This window comes from Hippocampus zosterae, chromosome 1 (genome assembly GCF_025434085.1).
Source record: "Hippocampus zosterae strain Florida chromosome 1, ASM2543408v3, whole genome shotgun sequence".
Lineage (NCBI taxonomy): Eukaryota > Metazoa > Chordata > Actinopteri > Syngnathiformes > Syngnathidae > Hippocampus > Hippocampus zosterae.
This window is the reverse complement of record NC_067451.1, coordinates 32,226,799-32,243,813: the sequence shown is the minus strand read 5'-3', so window position 1 is coordinate 32,243,813 and position 17,015 is coordinate 32,226,799. Positions and strand designations below refer to the sequence as shown.

Sequence of the window (17,015 nt, the reverse complement as noted above, 5' to 3'; positions counted from 1 at the left end):
TAGAAGGATACGAAGTTTGTACCAAGACAGGATGAGAACACAATTATTTCTGACAGCACAGGGCGCACAGCGTTCAAAATATAAAATTCCATCGAAAAATACACTTAAAAAAGAGCACAAGCGGTCTGATTGGGCACACCGCGATGATTTGGCTCATTGTTCAAACACCCATTGAGTTGTATCCTATTGCCTGCAAAGGATACACATTACATTGTAAGATGAGGTAGGGCTGAAGAGGATTTACTCTTCTACTTGTGCATGAGGACACAAAACTTAATGTGTCACAAATGATCCCAAAACACATGTACCGTATTTTCCGCCTTAAAAGGCGCACCTAAAAGCCTTCCATTTTCTTAAAAGCTCACAGCGCGCCTTAAAATCCAACGCGCCTTGTGTATGGTCATTACGGTAATATTTCGACCCCAAAATGGCTCCTTGCTCGAGACATGCTGACAACGCAGTTCAAACTTAAGGTTACACAGTTGAACACGGAACTGTAGTGGCGGCAAGAGGGGTCAACGTTAACGAGTCAATGTTATAACTTGCTGTTGGTTAAGTGAACTGTGTCGCTGCTTTATTAAATACGTTTTACTGACATCTGATCGTTCTGTTGGCGTTTCCTTGAGCGTAGCTGCATCTAGTGGATGCATTGTAGATTGCGTCTTATAATGTGGTGCGCCCAATGTATTAAAAACAATTACAAAATGGGCCATTCATTGAAGGTGCGCCACATAATCCAGTGCGCCTTTTAGTGTGGAAAATACGGTATATGCTTGATGTATTGGAACTGATCATGTGCAGAGATAACCAGCTCTGTATAGACAGACTGAAAAAGGCCTAAAATATATTATTTTCATTTCCAAAGTGGCTGAGTTGTAGTCGGTCGAAGCATTTTAGAGCCATTAATTCTTGAAGGGTTTTTAGAGGTAGCACAGGTGCCTGTGTTGGTGGTCTTAGTGGTTTTGTTCCGGGCTCCAGACATGACGGCCGCCGTACGTATGGTCTTAGCTGTGGCAGAAGATGGACCGTGGGCCGGGAGAGTTGCGGTAGTAGACTGAGTCTCGGAGTTCGGGGCGACTCGTTTTGCCACGCGGAGAGGGCTTCCTCGAACAAATGTTGACTGGGGCCTGCCTGAGACCTTCTCTGTTGTTGGTCTTTCCAAGGTCCTACGGGTCAGGGAAGACTTTCCAGGAATCTGCGGCTGATTCGCAGTCTGCGGTCTCTCTCGTGCACTACCACTTCTTTTTGCATCTGCACGAAGTGAGGCAGGCTGCGTGATAGGAGACGAACGCAAGGATAAACGGGAGGTCGCTGGGCTACTTGCGGACGGTACTTGGGCACTATTTGTAGCCTCCGTTTTGGGGCGTACCCTGGGAACACCTGTGCTGTTGGAAGGTCCAACACGTGACCCAGGTCCTCTCTTAGCTCTGACGGTAGCACGTACAGGAACCTTCAAGGCACGACTCTCCTCCTTTAAAGATGGAGAAGCCGGAGTTCTCGGCTCAACCTCCCTCTCTTTCTTCCACTTGGAGCAGAGGCTCGGCCCTGGTCGCGGGATCGGGGATGACGGTGGTGACAGTGTGTCATAGGATCGGAGGCCTTTCACAAGAGTGCGGCACTCTACAGTTTCCCCCACATGGGAGTAGGACCTCGCAAGCTCCCTCTTGGTACTCTGCGCATCGGAGTTCTCCTCTGGGTGTGACTGGCTGAACTCCGGAAGACCGGGTGGCATCCAGTTCTCCGCGACTGGCGTCACCATCCCTTTTGTGTTTAACTGCTTCCTCAGACTTTCATGGGGCCCAGACATAGCAGCACTTGCTTTCATCCTTCTGTTTAGTTGCTGCAACGCCACTTTATCCGTCGCCTTACCAGATAAACGTGATTCTTTCTCAGTTCTCTGAAAGCTCACTGATGTTGGGCGGTTGTTGCTATGAAGCGCTCCAGTCTTGTGAGGAGATTGATGTTCAGGCCCACCAACTCGACAGCTGTTTAATTTATTCTGAAGAGAACTATTCCTGTCAGTTGGGGGCATTCCAAAACGATGTCTCGGACCGGAGTTCTGGCTTTTAGCGCACAGCGAAGGGGTATCGGCATTGAGAGCAGCAGCATCCCGAGAGGAGTTGGGTGGAAACTCGGTGTTCTCGCTAGCCTTCTGCTTGCATGAAATTGCATCCACCTTTGGAAGGCCACTCATTTCCGATGCCCGTATTTGAAGAGGAATGCTCTCAGAGCTTTGTTGCCTAACCGTGAAGCCAGGTCCATGTTGCGAATACGATCCAACGAGAGATTCTTGAACAATCTCCATGCACTGATTTATTGCCTGGTAATGGCATGACTGACTCTTATTGTCCCTTTCCAAGACACTTGCTTGACCAACTGGGGAACAAAAGCCATCCGTCTCTGGAGAGCTACAAAGCACGGTGGCTGTTTCGTGGTCAGGTGAGCTGCTTGAGTGACAGCCGACGGCTGTTGGACTAGTGCTCAGCCCCGGGAAGCTCTTGTCGCTGGACAGGCAGTGAGAGTACCTGCGCGTGTCAGAACTTCTCAGGCTACGACGGCTCCAGGTGCGGCTCAAGTTCTTTTCAAGGAGTCTCTCCAGATCATCTTGGTTCCCTTGACTGTGAGGATCTCTCAGGTCGAGACCCGTGCAGACAGCCACCGAGCGACGCTTCTCCGCGATCTCCCTCTGACGTTCCAGACGTTTCTGCTCCTTCAACTCGCGCTCTGCATTCTCCTGTAGCAAAAGAGAGAATGCGTGCATTTAACTTTCAGCTTAACTTGACATGATATGAAGTTGATTTCATTTGTAGATCGAACCTTGACAGCTTTTTGGAAGCGCTGGCAAAATAAGTCAAAGACCCTGCAGGCTTCCTCAAGTTTAAACGTACTGTCGTCTTCACAGAAAAAATCCACCAATGCTCGACTTGACATCCTCATGCCCTCAACTTCATCCTCTGCCTCTTTTAGACGCTCCTCTGTCACCTGAACGCAGATGCAAACAGTTGAATAAACAGTCAATTTCTTCATGTATTTTTGGGGGGAAAAAATGCAATGCTCTGTGTGTCTAAGTTGGGTAATGAGGACATGAATAAGAGAGTTTTACCTCGAAGAAAGATTTTGCATGCGGCAAAATCTCTCTCTCTGTCAGGACATTTGCTTTCAGCGCCAGCACTCTGCTTTTTAACTTGGATAAATCCTCCATTATAGACTCCTCGCACAATCTACGTTTTCAAAAAAAATAACAGGAAAGAGAGTTTTACACCTTAAAGCATTAGTCTAGCTGGGTGGAATACATGTTTAACCACAATGGTCCATTTTAACAAAGACTTTAAAAACATCTTAGTTGAAATCAGTGTTTGAAGCCGGTAATAAGGGTGTAGTAATGTTATTAGTTTCAGCTTTGACTTTAAGATGGCGCCGCGAGAGTGGCTGCCTTTCCAGCAGCTCCTATATTTTGTTGTTCTACTTCTTCCTTTCATAACTTTGCTGCTCTCCATTGCGAGACGAATAAAGGTTTTCTTATCTTATCTTATCTTATCTTATAATATTCATATGCATTCAAACTGTATCCATGTTTTGGGAAGAGACTGACCTAGAAGCGGAGCCAACATGGCCCAGTTGGCTCGGAAATGACAGTAAACTCTGATCCTTCTTCACAGCTTCCTGTGGAGACAAACACAAATGATTAGAGCAATGTTCCAAATTAAGTCAACTGTAATTTGAAAGCGTCGCCAAAATCCGACGTTGCGAGGACCAGTCTGGCCACAGACCGCATATACCTAGAAATACTGACAATTTCATTCATATTGTGAAATGGCAAGAAACTCATTGCACCACACCCTTTCGAACTAAGGCCGCGTCGAATCAAATCAAATCAGAATGTCTCTGAAGCAAATTGAATTATGCCACTTTGAAATGAACCGTCCTTGACTTTTATCGCAGCCCATGTAACGAACTACTCATTGAATCTTCTATTATCGGATTCACACACGCAAGCGCTTACCATAGCTACAAAATGAAGCAGGTTCATGCCGGGTTTGTTCGCTTTGGTGTCAGCTAGTTTGAGCAGTGATGAAATTCGAAATCCAGCTGCATTCCCCGAGTAGCCACCCTGAGTAAGCACATACAAGGTCGTATAAAGAAAGACGCTCACCTCATGACAATTTTAAAAACAAACAATGGTACAAACACCAGGCATAGTCCCCTAGCAAATAACGTACTTTACTGTGCACAATTTAAAATGTGGCATTGTGTGACTCAGTCGTAGAAAATGTCATGCATCCATCCATCCATTTTCAACACCGCTTATCCTGAACAGGGATGCAGGGAGTTGCTGGAGCCTATCCCAGCTGACCTCAGGCAGAAGGCAGACTACACCCTGAACTGGTCACCAGTCAGTCGCAGGATACAGACAGAGCCAAACGATCATGAACACCCACATTCACACCGTCACCGAGTGGGAACCGATCCCACGCCACCCGCCACAAGTCCGACGTGTGTACCACAACACTATCAGCAACACGAAAATATAAATACTGCGCAAAATAAAAAGAGGGCCTCTCACAGCATTCATGTAGTTCCCTGCTTTAAGCACCAAACGGAGGATGGAGTGTAACTCAGGACAGCTCAGCAGTTCTAAGGGAGACAAAAATGAACACGTTTTCGTTGTAAGCGATTGAGTCATTAAAACGTTCCTGATTGGGGGGTTGGGGGGGCTTCTCTTAAAACAAGAAGATCATCTACTTTTCACATCCTCTACTTACCATCCTTAACTCATTCTATATGGGAGCATTCAAAAAAGGGAAAAGACAAAGATCTTTATAGCGCTAGAGTACATAACTCCCCGCTGTTACTTTACCTCTAGCCGCCTCCCTCAGACATCTGGCTGCCACACACAGAGAGGTCAGAGCGGGGTCAAACTCTTGCTGTAGGATCATGGCATCCAAGCGAAGGCGAAAACTAATGGAATGGGAGCAAGGGGGTGGGAGGACGGATGAGTGAATAGGCACGGATGAGTGATGACGGAGACAAAAAGGCACTCTTGGTCATCACTTAAATAAACACACGTCATTACAAGAGGAAGAAGGTGAGTCACTCAAGCTACGCATCAAGCTGGAAAAACAAAAAAAAGCACTGTGCTGTACTGGGGACACGCTGGGTAATAATATCCAAAGCAGGGCTACGATGGAGCGTACCTGGGGACTTCCACCAGCAAGAGCATAAAAAGATCAGGCTCTCCAAGCCAGCGACGTTCCCCGCTGAAGCTCCTCAGGCGAGATTCCTGAAAGAGAACAGATGTTGAGAAAAACCCAGCAAAGCAGATTCCCGTTGAACGGTTGATTCCGTCAATATCTTTGACCAAGCTCCTTCCTGCAGGAACAGAGCACGTCACACGGTGCGGCGTAACAGTAAACTTTTTGATCATCTTAACCAAAGCCAGATGACGAGTGAGCAGAGGAGGTCAGGAGGTTGGCCGGCGGCATGTGGGTGCACTTTACCTCCTCATTGTCGGGTAGCAGCTTGCAGAGCTCCGTGAGTTTCTCTGCTCCGTAACGGTCCCCGGCTCCGTGCTTAATATCCTCAGCTATCTCCTTCGCCGGCCTGTGGGGGAAAAAAACAAAATCCCACAAAATGATCCATGAGTATGACATCATGCGTGCAACGAGGCTGCCAGACTCACAATGTCCCAACCCTACTCCTGTGAGCAATATCACCTCTTTATTTTCACACAATCACGAGATAATGAGGTTTTTCCTTCTTCTTATCAGTCAGTTGACGCCACACTGGAAACTCGGTTGTCTATCATGCACAACATGTCTGGAGTTTCTTTGGGACGCTAGAGAAGCTGATCTGGTTGGCCTGTGGCTGTCTTACCCAGTGGCGCAGCTCACCCGTCACTCCAGCGGTTTGTCTATTAACCTCATCTCGTAGCCAATTACAAACACACCCTCATACTGCAATACCAACACATATGGTCGCCTGTGAGAATATACACGCTCCCCTGTTGATTCCGTCGAACAATCTAAAGATACCCAATACCGGCATTCCATCGAATTTAATAATAGCGCCCTTGCAAAATAACTGAGATTTATTCCTTCCACCAAGCACAAAGGAGTGAAGGTGTGAGGTGGTGTTGTGCCTCGACATTGGATCACACCATTCAGCACACAATGACAGCAACTTCAAATAACTTTGAAAGATCACTCTTATGAGATTTTCGCGAGGATCTGAATAAAGTTAAGTAATCATTTTGTTCACGTGATGGCAGCTTGCCCATGTACCAAATTTGGCACTATTCCATTTAGACAAGCCTTGTTGAGCGCACTGCACCTGTGTTGCAGTTATTTTCCATTGGCGCTACCTTAGCTTCTCGTATGAACCGTGTTTGCTTATTTCAAAACCCCCTTGGGACTTGGCAGACAGTCTTCATATCCTTTTTCTTCATGAGATCTTTTGTTGTTGCCTTTATACACGTGCCAATGACAATAAAACATCCCAAGTTGTTCTGTGTCAGGAATCATTATATATACACCTCTTGTTTTTCATCTCAATAAGTTCTGCCTCTGGTACGAAAACAGTGAAGTTTGTTCCCATGCACTCAAAACAGACAAACAGACAAAAAGGAACTGATGCCACATTTCAACAGAAGCTCCATTTGCACTGACAGAAGTCAAGAAAGCTCCAGACCAGACAAAAGTTAACATAAAGACGCTCTTTTCACACTTGGGCTTGCACACAAGTCTCAACAAATCCGGGTTGGAAAAGACATGTCACTCAGTCTTGAGCAGCACAACAAGACTACATTTGTTCCAATAGATAATGGATTATAAAAAAACTATTTTGCCCAGGGGAAGTGTTGCTTTGAGTCATACGTTAAATAAATAAATACGGTAATCAAGGAGGGGATGACTTCAGGTCACTTGTGAGGTCGCCCATATAGTAGGAGGTCATTTAAACAGGAAGCACTCTCACGAGGCCTTAGCAAGTGTCAATTCAGACTCCCAAGCGTCAAACGTGGACACTTAAGGGCATCCAGTCCGTGGACTGAGATCGGAGGCTCCCCTGCACCTGTCCCCCTGCCATTTCGACAGGAACACACCCATGACGCTCGCACCGCCCCCTGTGCATTCAATCTTCTCGCACCGATTCCATGCTGTTTGATTTATGGTAGTTCAAATCAAGACTTGAACCCCTCGGGCACAATTAAACATGCTTGTTCTCTTGACTGGATTGAACAAGATTTAAGAAAAAGAGGAAACCACACACACACACACACACACACACACAGAAAGAGAGAGAAACTCATTTCCAGAGAGGCTGTGAGGAGATGAGTCTTGCATGAGCCATGGATTGGTCCATGACGTGTTAGTGCATATCCCAGAGTTCTTTTTTTTTTTTTAATCGCTTTTGATAATGTTGCAAGGGAAGATTTTATTTCTAACACTTTCCACAATATATTATGAGACTTTAGACAAAATCCCCTTCATCGACAAGAGCGCCGATCAATAATTACTTGACTGCTATTTAATTCACATTATGTTATTTATAAACATTTCAAATACAATTCATTACGAGAAAAGTGTATTTTAATGTACCACATTTCAACTTTAGACACCACACTAAATGGGGACTGAAACAACTGCGTGTCTGCTAGTTGAAACCAAGGTGGTCAATCTATTTGCCTCAGTGACTTCAAAACAATCATCTTCATGATCACTTAATCATGCATTATATACGTCAATTGGAAAGTTTAATCATAGTTTCTACATTGTTCCTATTTCAATGTGCATAAATGTGTATCTTAATAATGAGCGAAGAAATCTGGTTAACTAAAGGCAAATGTGGATTTGGATACACTGAAATTATATATTTTTTTGAACAAGTCACAAACCTCTGAATGTCTTTCATCAGGAAAACTACAGCACCAATTTAGAAATGATACTTTTGCAAATCCTAGATCATACTGATTCTGAGAATACAATCACACGTATTCACGTCATCTGAAAGAATCTCACATGTCACTTTTAGCGCAGCAATAGTTGCTCACCATATTGTAAACTGAAGTCATAGAAAATTATTCATGTGTTCTAGGCAAGAATAAATTGGGCTTACATTTTGAACTGGCGAAGAAATATTCCAATGTTCATACTGCGTTTGGAGTCCAGTAGGGAGATCTGTAAAATGAAAGTCATTGTAAAAAGGAGAAAGGCATTACAATAAAAATATTAGTAGGTGCAACACGTACACACACACCCAAAAAATGATGAGTTGTTTTCCCTGGATTTGGAGCAAATTGGGTTCCTTTCAACCAAGGGTGGGTTGATTATTTTGACGCAGAAAATTGTGTTTCAGATCGGATTTGGGCAAGCTGAAGAGCTGAAGCCTTGGCATTCTGAAGCTAAAGTAAATTGAATGTAGCATTCTTGGAAATTCTTAGCGGTGGCTAGATGGCTCAGGAGGTAACGTCGCTACCTTTGGAGACAAGGGCTGGGGTTCAGATGTTGGTAATAAAAGTTGGATTGGTTTTAGCCACGGCTTCACTGAAAACATTGTAACCAATTTCTAGGTCATTATAACTCATTAGTGTGGGTAGCTTTTACTATCTGCTTGATCAAAATCTTGACCGGCATGCTGGGTCAAATCCTCTCTCCGGTAACCCAGCCTTGGTTCTGTCCCTTTTGGATTTTGATTGACTTTGGCTGACTCTTGACCGAGCACTTTTAAAAGTGTTGACTGACCTCTTCTGGGCTATCCTGAGGAGTTCTGCAGCGTAGCAGAGCAGACCGCCGTCTCAAAGTGTTGCTCCTGTCCTGAGGCTTATTGTCCTTCTGGCCGAAGAGCTCGTCCAGAGAGTGCAAATCGATGGGGAACTCGTCCTCCCCCGGGCCCGCACCGCTCCACACGCTCTTCCTCCCCTCCACCTTCTCTTTGGGGATACGCTCCCAGTTGAGCTTTCTCAGCCGGCTTCGATGGCCGCTGTCCGGCCGGCTCAAAGGCGATGAGAGAGGAGGTGGTGGTGGCGGTGGCGGTGGCGGTGGAGGTGCCAGGACAGGTACCGCCACCGTGAACGAATCCATGACTTTCACTATCACAGGCGACGGATCGTTGGGGATAGGAGGCAGTGTTCCATGAAAGGCACTAGATTCCTTGACGGCGAGAGTCACGTTGATCAGCATCTACTTGGTTGGAGACATCTTTCCAAGCACACGGTTCAAAAGTCCACCAGCCTAAGAAAGAAGACGACAAGAGCAAAAATTAAATCTCAGACAACATTGAACATGAAAAGAAAGAGGAAAGTGGTCTCATTCAGGGGTTTGAAGCAGGAAGACGCCACACATGACCTCACCTGACTTAATGGCCCGGTCCTTCCCTTTCATTAGCATTTCTGGCTTGAAATATAACCCGTACTTCAACTTTCCATGTTGCCTTTTTTTTGAGGCAGGGAAAGTATATGCCAATATTTGACTCCTGCACAGTAAGCTGTTTGAACTGCTTGTCCCATCCTGTTGTGCTCTCATGCATGCTAACACACCTGCAGCGAACACCGATCCCTTCTAATTAGAACACATGAAATCACCACGCGATGTAGAATAATGTCCTGTAATTCTAACCACACAAAAAAAGCACAGGGTGTAGACTTGACATTATTTTTCCCCTCCCTCGTTATGAGAAGTTAACGGCTGAAAGCTGGTTGCACACACTTGTACCGGCAGGTTTAAGCAGGATTAGTAATGCAATTAGGTATGACTCAGAAGTTTGAGCAGGCTGATTCAAAGACGTTGATCACAACGCGGAGTTTGGGCACAAATACTGCGCGGCTGGCTGTTTGGTTTGAAAAGAAAATGACAACTGCGAAAGATTTTAGGCTGAGCTCATTGCGCGGAACTTGTTTTTCTTAACTTCGATTGAATATAAACACACACACAATTGATTATACGCATTTATACAATAAATGGCGTAATGGCGTTTTGAGCGTCATTTGGCCATTTAAAAAATACATTCGGTACAACTCAACTTTCTGCGACTCAAACGTTCCCCCCAAATCGTAATTCTGGATGAACTATAGTAAACGTATAATATACTCTTGATAATGCAATATTGCGATGCGTGAGTGTGAACCTCGTCAAATGTTCACTTACCTGATGTAAGCAACCAGAGGGCAATAACCACTTTAAAAGAACATTTCACTCCCGCTTTTGATTCCTCTTCATCCCTGTAAACAGACAGCCGATCCACCCGCTGGAGTCAACTCGTGAGGAGAAGTGAAAAGTTGTGGTCGCGGACGCGCAGGCGAGCTCACGCTCGCAGGCTGATGCCTTGATTTTTTTTCCTCCCAGTTTTTTCCATGGGGTGCGGAGTTAGCGTTTGTCAGATTGCAGTACGCTCAGTTTCCCACAACTACGGTCCACCTCTACTGTTTTCTTTTGAATTTTCATGCTGTTTACAGACTAAAACGTCAATGAAAATATCATCACAATTTTAGTTACACTAAAAATGTAAAGCTCTCCCAGTATACATTTTATTTTAAAATTGGAGCAAGTCTGAAACTACTCCCTAGGTAGGCTACTGTGGAAAGCTGTTGACCCAATATAGTATGTAATTTGTTATCATTCATTCATTCATCCTATTCTGCTGCTTATCCTGTTTACGCGGAGTTGGAGCCTATTTGAGCTGACTGAAGCAAGGTGGGGTCCATCCTGGACTTGTCACCAGTCGCAGGGCACATATAGACAAACTACCGTTCGCATTTACATTCGCACCATAAAAATAAATACACCATGCACGTTTTGGGGAAAATGGGTTATCATGTGGAGTCCTCATGGGGAGAAAATCCATAAAAACACACAGACAACATGCAAACCTATTATAAATCCAGTGCCTCTTAACTGTGGGGCAGATGGGCAGCATTGACATAAAGTGTTTTGTTTTTCTCAGAGCAAAAGGGCATTGCTACTAAAATCAGCAAAGAATAATGTCACACTAATCAAGGATGTCAGCTGGGATATGCGCCAGTTTACCTGCAACCATCATGAGGTCAAGTGCTATAGAAGGTGAATTGATAGACGAACTGTAAATGGTACTGAAAAGGCTTGATTATATGGTGAACCTTCACAACTTTTTTATCAGAACAAACTGATTCATGTTCCAAACTCAAGACAGAGGAAAGCCATCTGGGGACAGTCCAAAACACTTAAATGTAAAAAAAAAAAAAAAAAAAAGGAGTTTAACATCGCTTTATATCCAAAAACCATGATCAATTGTCACCGCAATTTATGTGCATATCTCAACTAATGCCCACTTCTACCTGTTGAAAATATTAAAATGATCGCAATGGGCATTAAGTGTTTTCCTCTTCACTTGACGTCAGAAAACTGTGCTCAATTTTTATCAACATTTTTATGGACATCTCTACAAATGGACAATCACTGCAAATATTAGAACGATTACCCTTGATTTGGAATTTTATGGGCATTTACATCTTCCTCTCAACAGGTGCTCACAATACAGCTTAGTGTTGTGGATGGGAGGCCAAAAATGGAGGCAATAATTGTCACAATTTCAGAGGTTGAAGTGCCCATAAGAAAATTGTCTATATTAATTAATTGTGGTGACGATTTATTGCAGTTTTCTGATATTCAACAATGTTATGATTTTCTCTACAATGAGCATCTATGGAGAAGAAAAGTCTTACTGTCCATAAAACTGCACAATACCTGGACGATTGTTCTGATATTTTGGGATGCTGTAGTGGGCATAATTATCGATTTAAGGTGATGTTAAGCTTTTTATTTATTTTTATTTTTTTACACTTATGTTCAGGGTTTTAGACTGCCTCGCTATCCGCCCCACCTAGTTCAGGGAGAGACAGTAGGAAAAAAGGATGACACTATAAATGCAGTACAGTGGTACAATGCAGTCGTAAAATGCTTTACTAAAGTAATGTACGGCAACTTTCCTATTAATGCCACAGTTTATATTACTCTGGCCAGCAATTTCCCATCGTGTTTGTTCTCATTCGGGTCATCTCTGTTCTCGCAAGTGACGAGGTGCGCCCTGAACGGGTCACCTGCCTATCACATGACACAAATAACAATTTCCACTCGCATTCACAACTATGGAAAATTTAGAGCAGGGTTCTCAAAGTCAACTCATGTGGGGGGACAGCTGGAGAGAGAGTTTTGATGTCTCTGGGCCGCATCAAGTATCCCACGGAAAAGGGATTTAAGTATTCGATAAAAGTAGAATTAACTCTATTTAATCTTATTAATCGCAGTTCAGAATATGAACGGTTGTTCAAAACATGAAAAACATTGGTGACACGGTCCTCTCTCTCATCTCACTGGCACTTTGTACTTTTGCTTACTCCTCAGCTTGTCTTGTTGAGTCATGACCTTTAATTTCTTGAGCGCTGCAACTTTCCCCGTACATACAAGACATGTATGTACGTAGACGTGTGCTCAACAACAACAACAACAACATTCTGGCTACTGTTTTTCTTGAAATTGGCTGTTCTTGTCAACTATTCTCTCTATGGTAGGCTAGCTTCCTTCCACTTGGTGTCCCTTTCGAATGATGTTATGCCCAGGGTAACCACATGGCAAAAAAACTTTAAACATTGATATCAAAGAGCAGGCCGCAAAACATAATCTTGCAAATGACTCCCAAGTTTGAGACCCTAATTTAGTATCTTCATTTGACCTGAATGGGATCTTTTTGGAATTTTAGAATACCAACACAAGCGCAGGGTTAACGGACAAACCATGCCACCGCTTTCTATTATATAATGTACAGTACATGATGATGACACCTAAGCCTCTGCTGTCTACAAAGCAGGCCTGTGATCGCCAACTAGTGCAGAAGGCCTTGATCAAGCAAGAAAAGTCTACTATTGAGAACCTGAGAGCAGGAGCGGATAACTCTCAGACTTGACAAATGATTTCCATACAAGTGCCAGTTGGGAAAAAAGATATCATAGATGAAAGCCAAGAGGCTAGAAGTTGTACTGTGGTGCTGAAATGACCCAGATGGTGCCAGGCCCATTCCCACAATGACCTTTCATCAGAGGTGCGACAGCACAGGTAGCCTCGATCACAGGCAACACCGACAAGTGACTGTCCCGCCTCATGATCTGCGGTAATTAGGAGGTAATGACCTCACAGATCTGACTATTGTTGTTGCTGTGCACTAGGGCATGGTTTGAGTGTACCCATGCCAGAGCAAATCTCTCTCAGGAAACTTCATTTTCTGTTCAGTTGCTCACATCCCAGTGTACAGTGGCGTTCTAAGAGGATAAGGAAATGCCACCGTTCCACATGGAACCAAAGTTTGCATATAACTGACACCTATTGAAACGCATTGGGAAAAAATAATAACAATTAACAGTGGTGGGTACGTCAATCCATCTGTCATTGTGCCATAATGATTTCAGGCTGCCCTAGTCTGTCCGAGTCGTCGGCGACAGCCACTTTGGCATCGAGAACATATTGTACTTACTGGTACACCGCAGGCACCACACAAGCAAATACGTAGCCAAATAAATAAAATAGTGTTGTATAATTTTTGGTCCCATAGACTGCGATGAAATTGTCTCATACTGTTTTTATTTCACCAGTCACAATGCTATGTGTGTGTGTGTTTGTTGTTTTTATTTGATTTTTTTCTTTATTTTTTAGCGTGTCTGCTTGTGCGGTACCTGCATGTGACATAGTAAGTACGTTCTTGATCTAAATGATTTTAAAAATGTGATAATTGAAAACGGGGCGGCCCGGTAGTCCAGCGATTAGTACGTCGGCTTTACAGTGCAGAGGTACCGGGTTCGATTCCAGCTCCGGCCTCCCTGTGTGGAGTTTGCATGTTCTCCCCGGGCCTGCGTGGGTTTTCTCCGGGTGCTCCGGTTTCCTCCCACATTCCAAAAACATGCATGGCAGGCTGATTAGATGCTCTAAATTGTCCCGAGGTGTGAGTGTGGGCGTGGATGGTTGTTCGTCTCTGTGTGCCCTGCGATTGGCTGGCAACTGATTCAGGGTGTCCCCTGCCTACTGCCTGAAGACGGCTGGGATAGGCTCCAGCACCTCCCGCGACCCTAGTGAGCATCAAGCGGTTCGGAAAATGGATGGATAATTGAAAACAATTTCTGACCGAAAATGTTGAGAAGCCTTGATTCACAATGGCAGCACAGATCGTCCTGGAGTGAACAAGATTGTCTTATTTTGCTGATACCATCCTCTGAGGTCATTGATCAATCTGCAAAATAGGACCATTCAGAAATGTAGTATAATTGCAAAATATCTGCCAATCAGAACTGTGTAAAGTCTCCAGCTCAGCAGATAGTAATGGACAAAACTCCAGGAGGCAAAACAATCTGCAATGTGTTTACAGGCCCTCTTTGCATAACAGTGAGCTTCAGTGCACGTGCTTCCATTATTTAATGAATGAATGTGCATGAGGGTGTTCACGTGTAAGATTTCGATGGGAACCTCACGTTTTTTGACCAATTGCAAGTCTTTAAACCTTGTGAGTATTGTGGAAGCCCATCTCTCTATCCCTTCATGCCATGATTTCACTCTTAAGAGAAGACCTTGACATGCTGCGCAAAAGGGAAAGAATTGTTCTCGTACGTGGATGTACGCACACTACATCACAATACAATTCTCACTTTTGCTATGTATATATAAGTAATGTGACTCAAAAGCCCAACTACAAATTTTTCGCAACGGTGGTAACAACCAAGCTGTAAAGAAATCCATAGTATGGATCGTATGCCCCCTATCCCCATTTATGTCGTGTAAACGAGACTGTAAAACTGAAGGTATTGATGTTGCAGTATGCAATTATCATGCCTTCTGGATTTTGTGGTCGAATAAATAGGTCAGTGTAACTACTTTTGTGTGCGGTGGTATTTTTAAACACAGCCTGTATGAGAAAACACACAACCACCTGGGTCTGATCTGGAGCTGTGACGGTGAGTCTGGTGTGGGGGGGTCTCCTTAATCAAACCCAGGCGCCTTAGATCTACACTCACGTGCGGTTATGGCCTGACAACGATCTGTGGACTGACCACAAGTCAGAAAGTTAGGCAAGAGATACATAGACACTCAAACGGGTCAGTCTGCTTCTTTTACTGTAATGATGCACCCCCACACAAAAAAAATCAATGTAGATCTCCAGAATCTAGATGAGTCAACGCCCATGCAGCTATACATGAAAATCTCAAGAGGACTTCACACACTGTTTGCTGCTGTGCGGGGGTTCACAGACATGCAGTTAGATGGTGACACAAACATAATGATGTGCAGAGATAAGACAGCATGACTCAGGATTTGAGACACACCATAAAAAGCTTCCCTGCTACATACAGTATTTGTGTGAGTGCTTGGTTTTTCATGTGAGCTATTAGTTTTTCTCAGCCCCCGTGTTCCGGGAGAAGGCCGGAAAAGCAATGATGCAGATTATGACGCTTGGCAGAAGATCTTGGCACTTACTTCTCATCAAATCATATTGCGTTGATCTCATTCATGTCGCTCTTATTGGTTAAGTGCAAGGTTTAAAAAATGTCTCAAAGTACAATGTAGTAAAGTACAATTCCCAAATGAGTGTTTGTCCTTGTTTCTTCTGTACGCACGTAAAGTAATACTACATCTAAAATTAACCCTGAAAGCTCATTTATAAAATCAATTGAGGTGAGAATGAGACATTTTCACTCTAATTTTATATTTTATTTTTAGAAACTTCAAATGTTTATTTTTTACCGTTACTTGTTTTTATATGATGTCATTAACAAAAATGTTTTTTTTTTAAATATCGGTGTTAGTTATTTTTGTAGTTTGTAATAACCATGCACCGCAGACAACAATTTCCACCAACAATCTTCTCACCCAAACCACATGCCTGGGGTAGTGCAAAGTCTGCCCTGTGAGAGACTGAAGAAAAAGAAATACAAGAAGCTAGGCTAACCGTTAGCTTATGGTGTCGAAACTTTTCTCCTTCTTATTTTTACGACAGTGAGTGACTCAGGAGGCAATTTATACAAACAATCAAGACAACAAGTTCCTCCTCTGTATGTGTCCAGTACTAGTTTCTGGTCGTTTGGGGAATTTAGTATTTGTTTTTAATATCTTGGTATTGTTAAAATGATTTAAAATGTATGCATCAGTATTTTTGGTTCTTTTTTGTAAACCGTGCTTATCACGGCTTCCATTGTTTTATTACTGTCATGCTTTCAAAACATCTCATGTTTCCCCTCCACTTTTAAGTTTGACATTCACAGCTGTGTCTTGTTTCATTCTGACCGGAAAAAAAAGGGAATTGATTGTATCAGCTATGTGAACCACTGCACAACCAATGGCCGGTTTATCATTCTGTAGCAATTGCTGTGTGCTAATCCTTATGTAATCCTCAATTTTTTTTTAATGATGAATGAAAAATCAAATAATTTGCGTTTTTGTAGTACCATTGCCTGAGTCAATTGAGAAACCAGCATAAGGTTTCTGAGGTGTTTTTATGTCCTGTCCTGAATGTGTATCTTTTGTTGGCAATATTACCCAAGCGTGGAATAATGTTTTAGCACTGGATGTGAAGGAGTGGCTCATATGTTCCTTTTAGTTTCGCTTCTAAATGGGATTCCCCAAAGATGCCGGGGTACTTCTGGTCAGTTGTTCTTGGTTATTGTGTGTTTGCGAGTTTAAATTAAACTCAGCAGGTGGCAAGGAGACTGAGGTGCTTGTGGTCAGTTGTCCTTGGGGGTTGGGTTAGACCGTTTGTCTTCGCACATCTGGCCTCAAGGGCCACTTCAGACTCCAATTAGGATTTCCTGAGACTCAATAAAGGAGATTATTGGCCTGCAAAAGCACCAGCTCAGACGCTCTCACCCTCAGACACCTTCCTGCCCCAGCTGCCACGCTCATTACACCGGTGAGGACAACAGTTGCACTTCACTAGCAGCTTACAATAAGCCAGAGACATCCTGCAGCAAATCAGCCAATTTTTTTTCCCCTCACGTTTAGCAATTTGTTTGA

The 17,015-nt window shown here is 43.7% G+C and overlaps 1 protein-coding gene across 2 annotated transcripts; it reads right to left on the bottom strand.

The window, feature by feature from the left end:
- Positions 1–312: 312 nt before the first annotated feature.
- Positions 313–10,287, bottom strand: fhdc2 (FH2 domain containing 2). Of its 2 annotated transcripts, none has more exons than XM_052059011.1 (12): positions 10,140–10,287; positions 8,739–9,227; positions 8,113–8,174; positions 5,499–5,601; positions 5,196–5,281; positions 4,859–4,959; positions 4,565–4,635; positions 4,004–4,111; positions 3,593–3,663; positions 3,104–3,221; positions 2,818–2,982; positions 313–2,734 (listed from the first exon to the last, which is right to left on the bottom strand). In XM_052059011.1, the coding sequence occupies exons 2-12, from the start codon at positions 9,174–9,176 to the stop codon at positions 854–856; spliced, it is 3,204 nt and encodes a 1,067-aa protein (XP_051914971.1). In that variant the 5' UTR covers positions 9,177–9,227; positions 10,140–10,287; the 3' UTR covers positions 313–853. The 2 variants fall into 2 exon arrangements, with proteins under 2 accessions (XP_051914971.1, XP_051914980.1); XM_052059020.1 differs by lacking the exon at positions 10,140–10,287 and adding an exon at positions 9,347–9,515.
- Positions 10,288–17,015: the final 6,728 nt, after the last annotated feature.

Excerpts from the sequence above, each read along its gene's own strand:
- fhdc2 (XM_052059011.1), bottom strand. The coding sequence starts at position 9,176 with ATGCTGATCAACGTGACTCTCGCCGTCAAGGAATCTAGTGCCTTTCAT. Across the intron at positions 5,602-8,112 it reads TTTCTTCGCCAGTTCAAAAT|GCCGGCGAAGGAGATAGCTG; the intron begins GTAAGCCCAATT and ends TTTCCCCCACAG. Across the intron at positions 2,983-3,103 it reads ATGCAAAATCTTTCTTCGAG|GTGACAGAGGAGCGTCTAAA; the intron begins GTAAAACTCTCT and ends ATCTGCGTTCAG.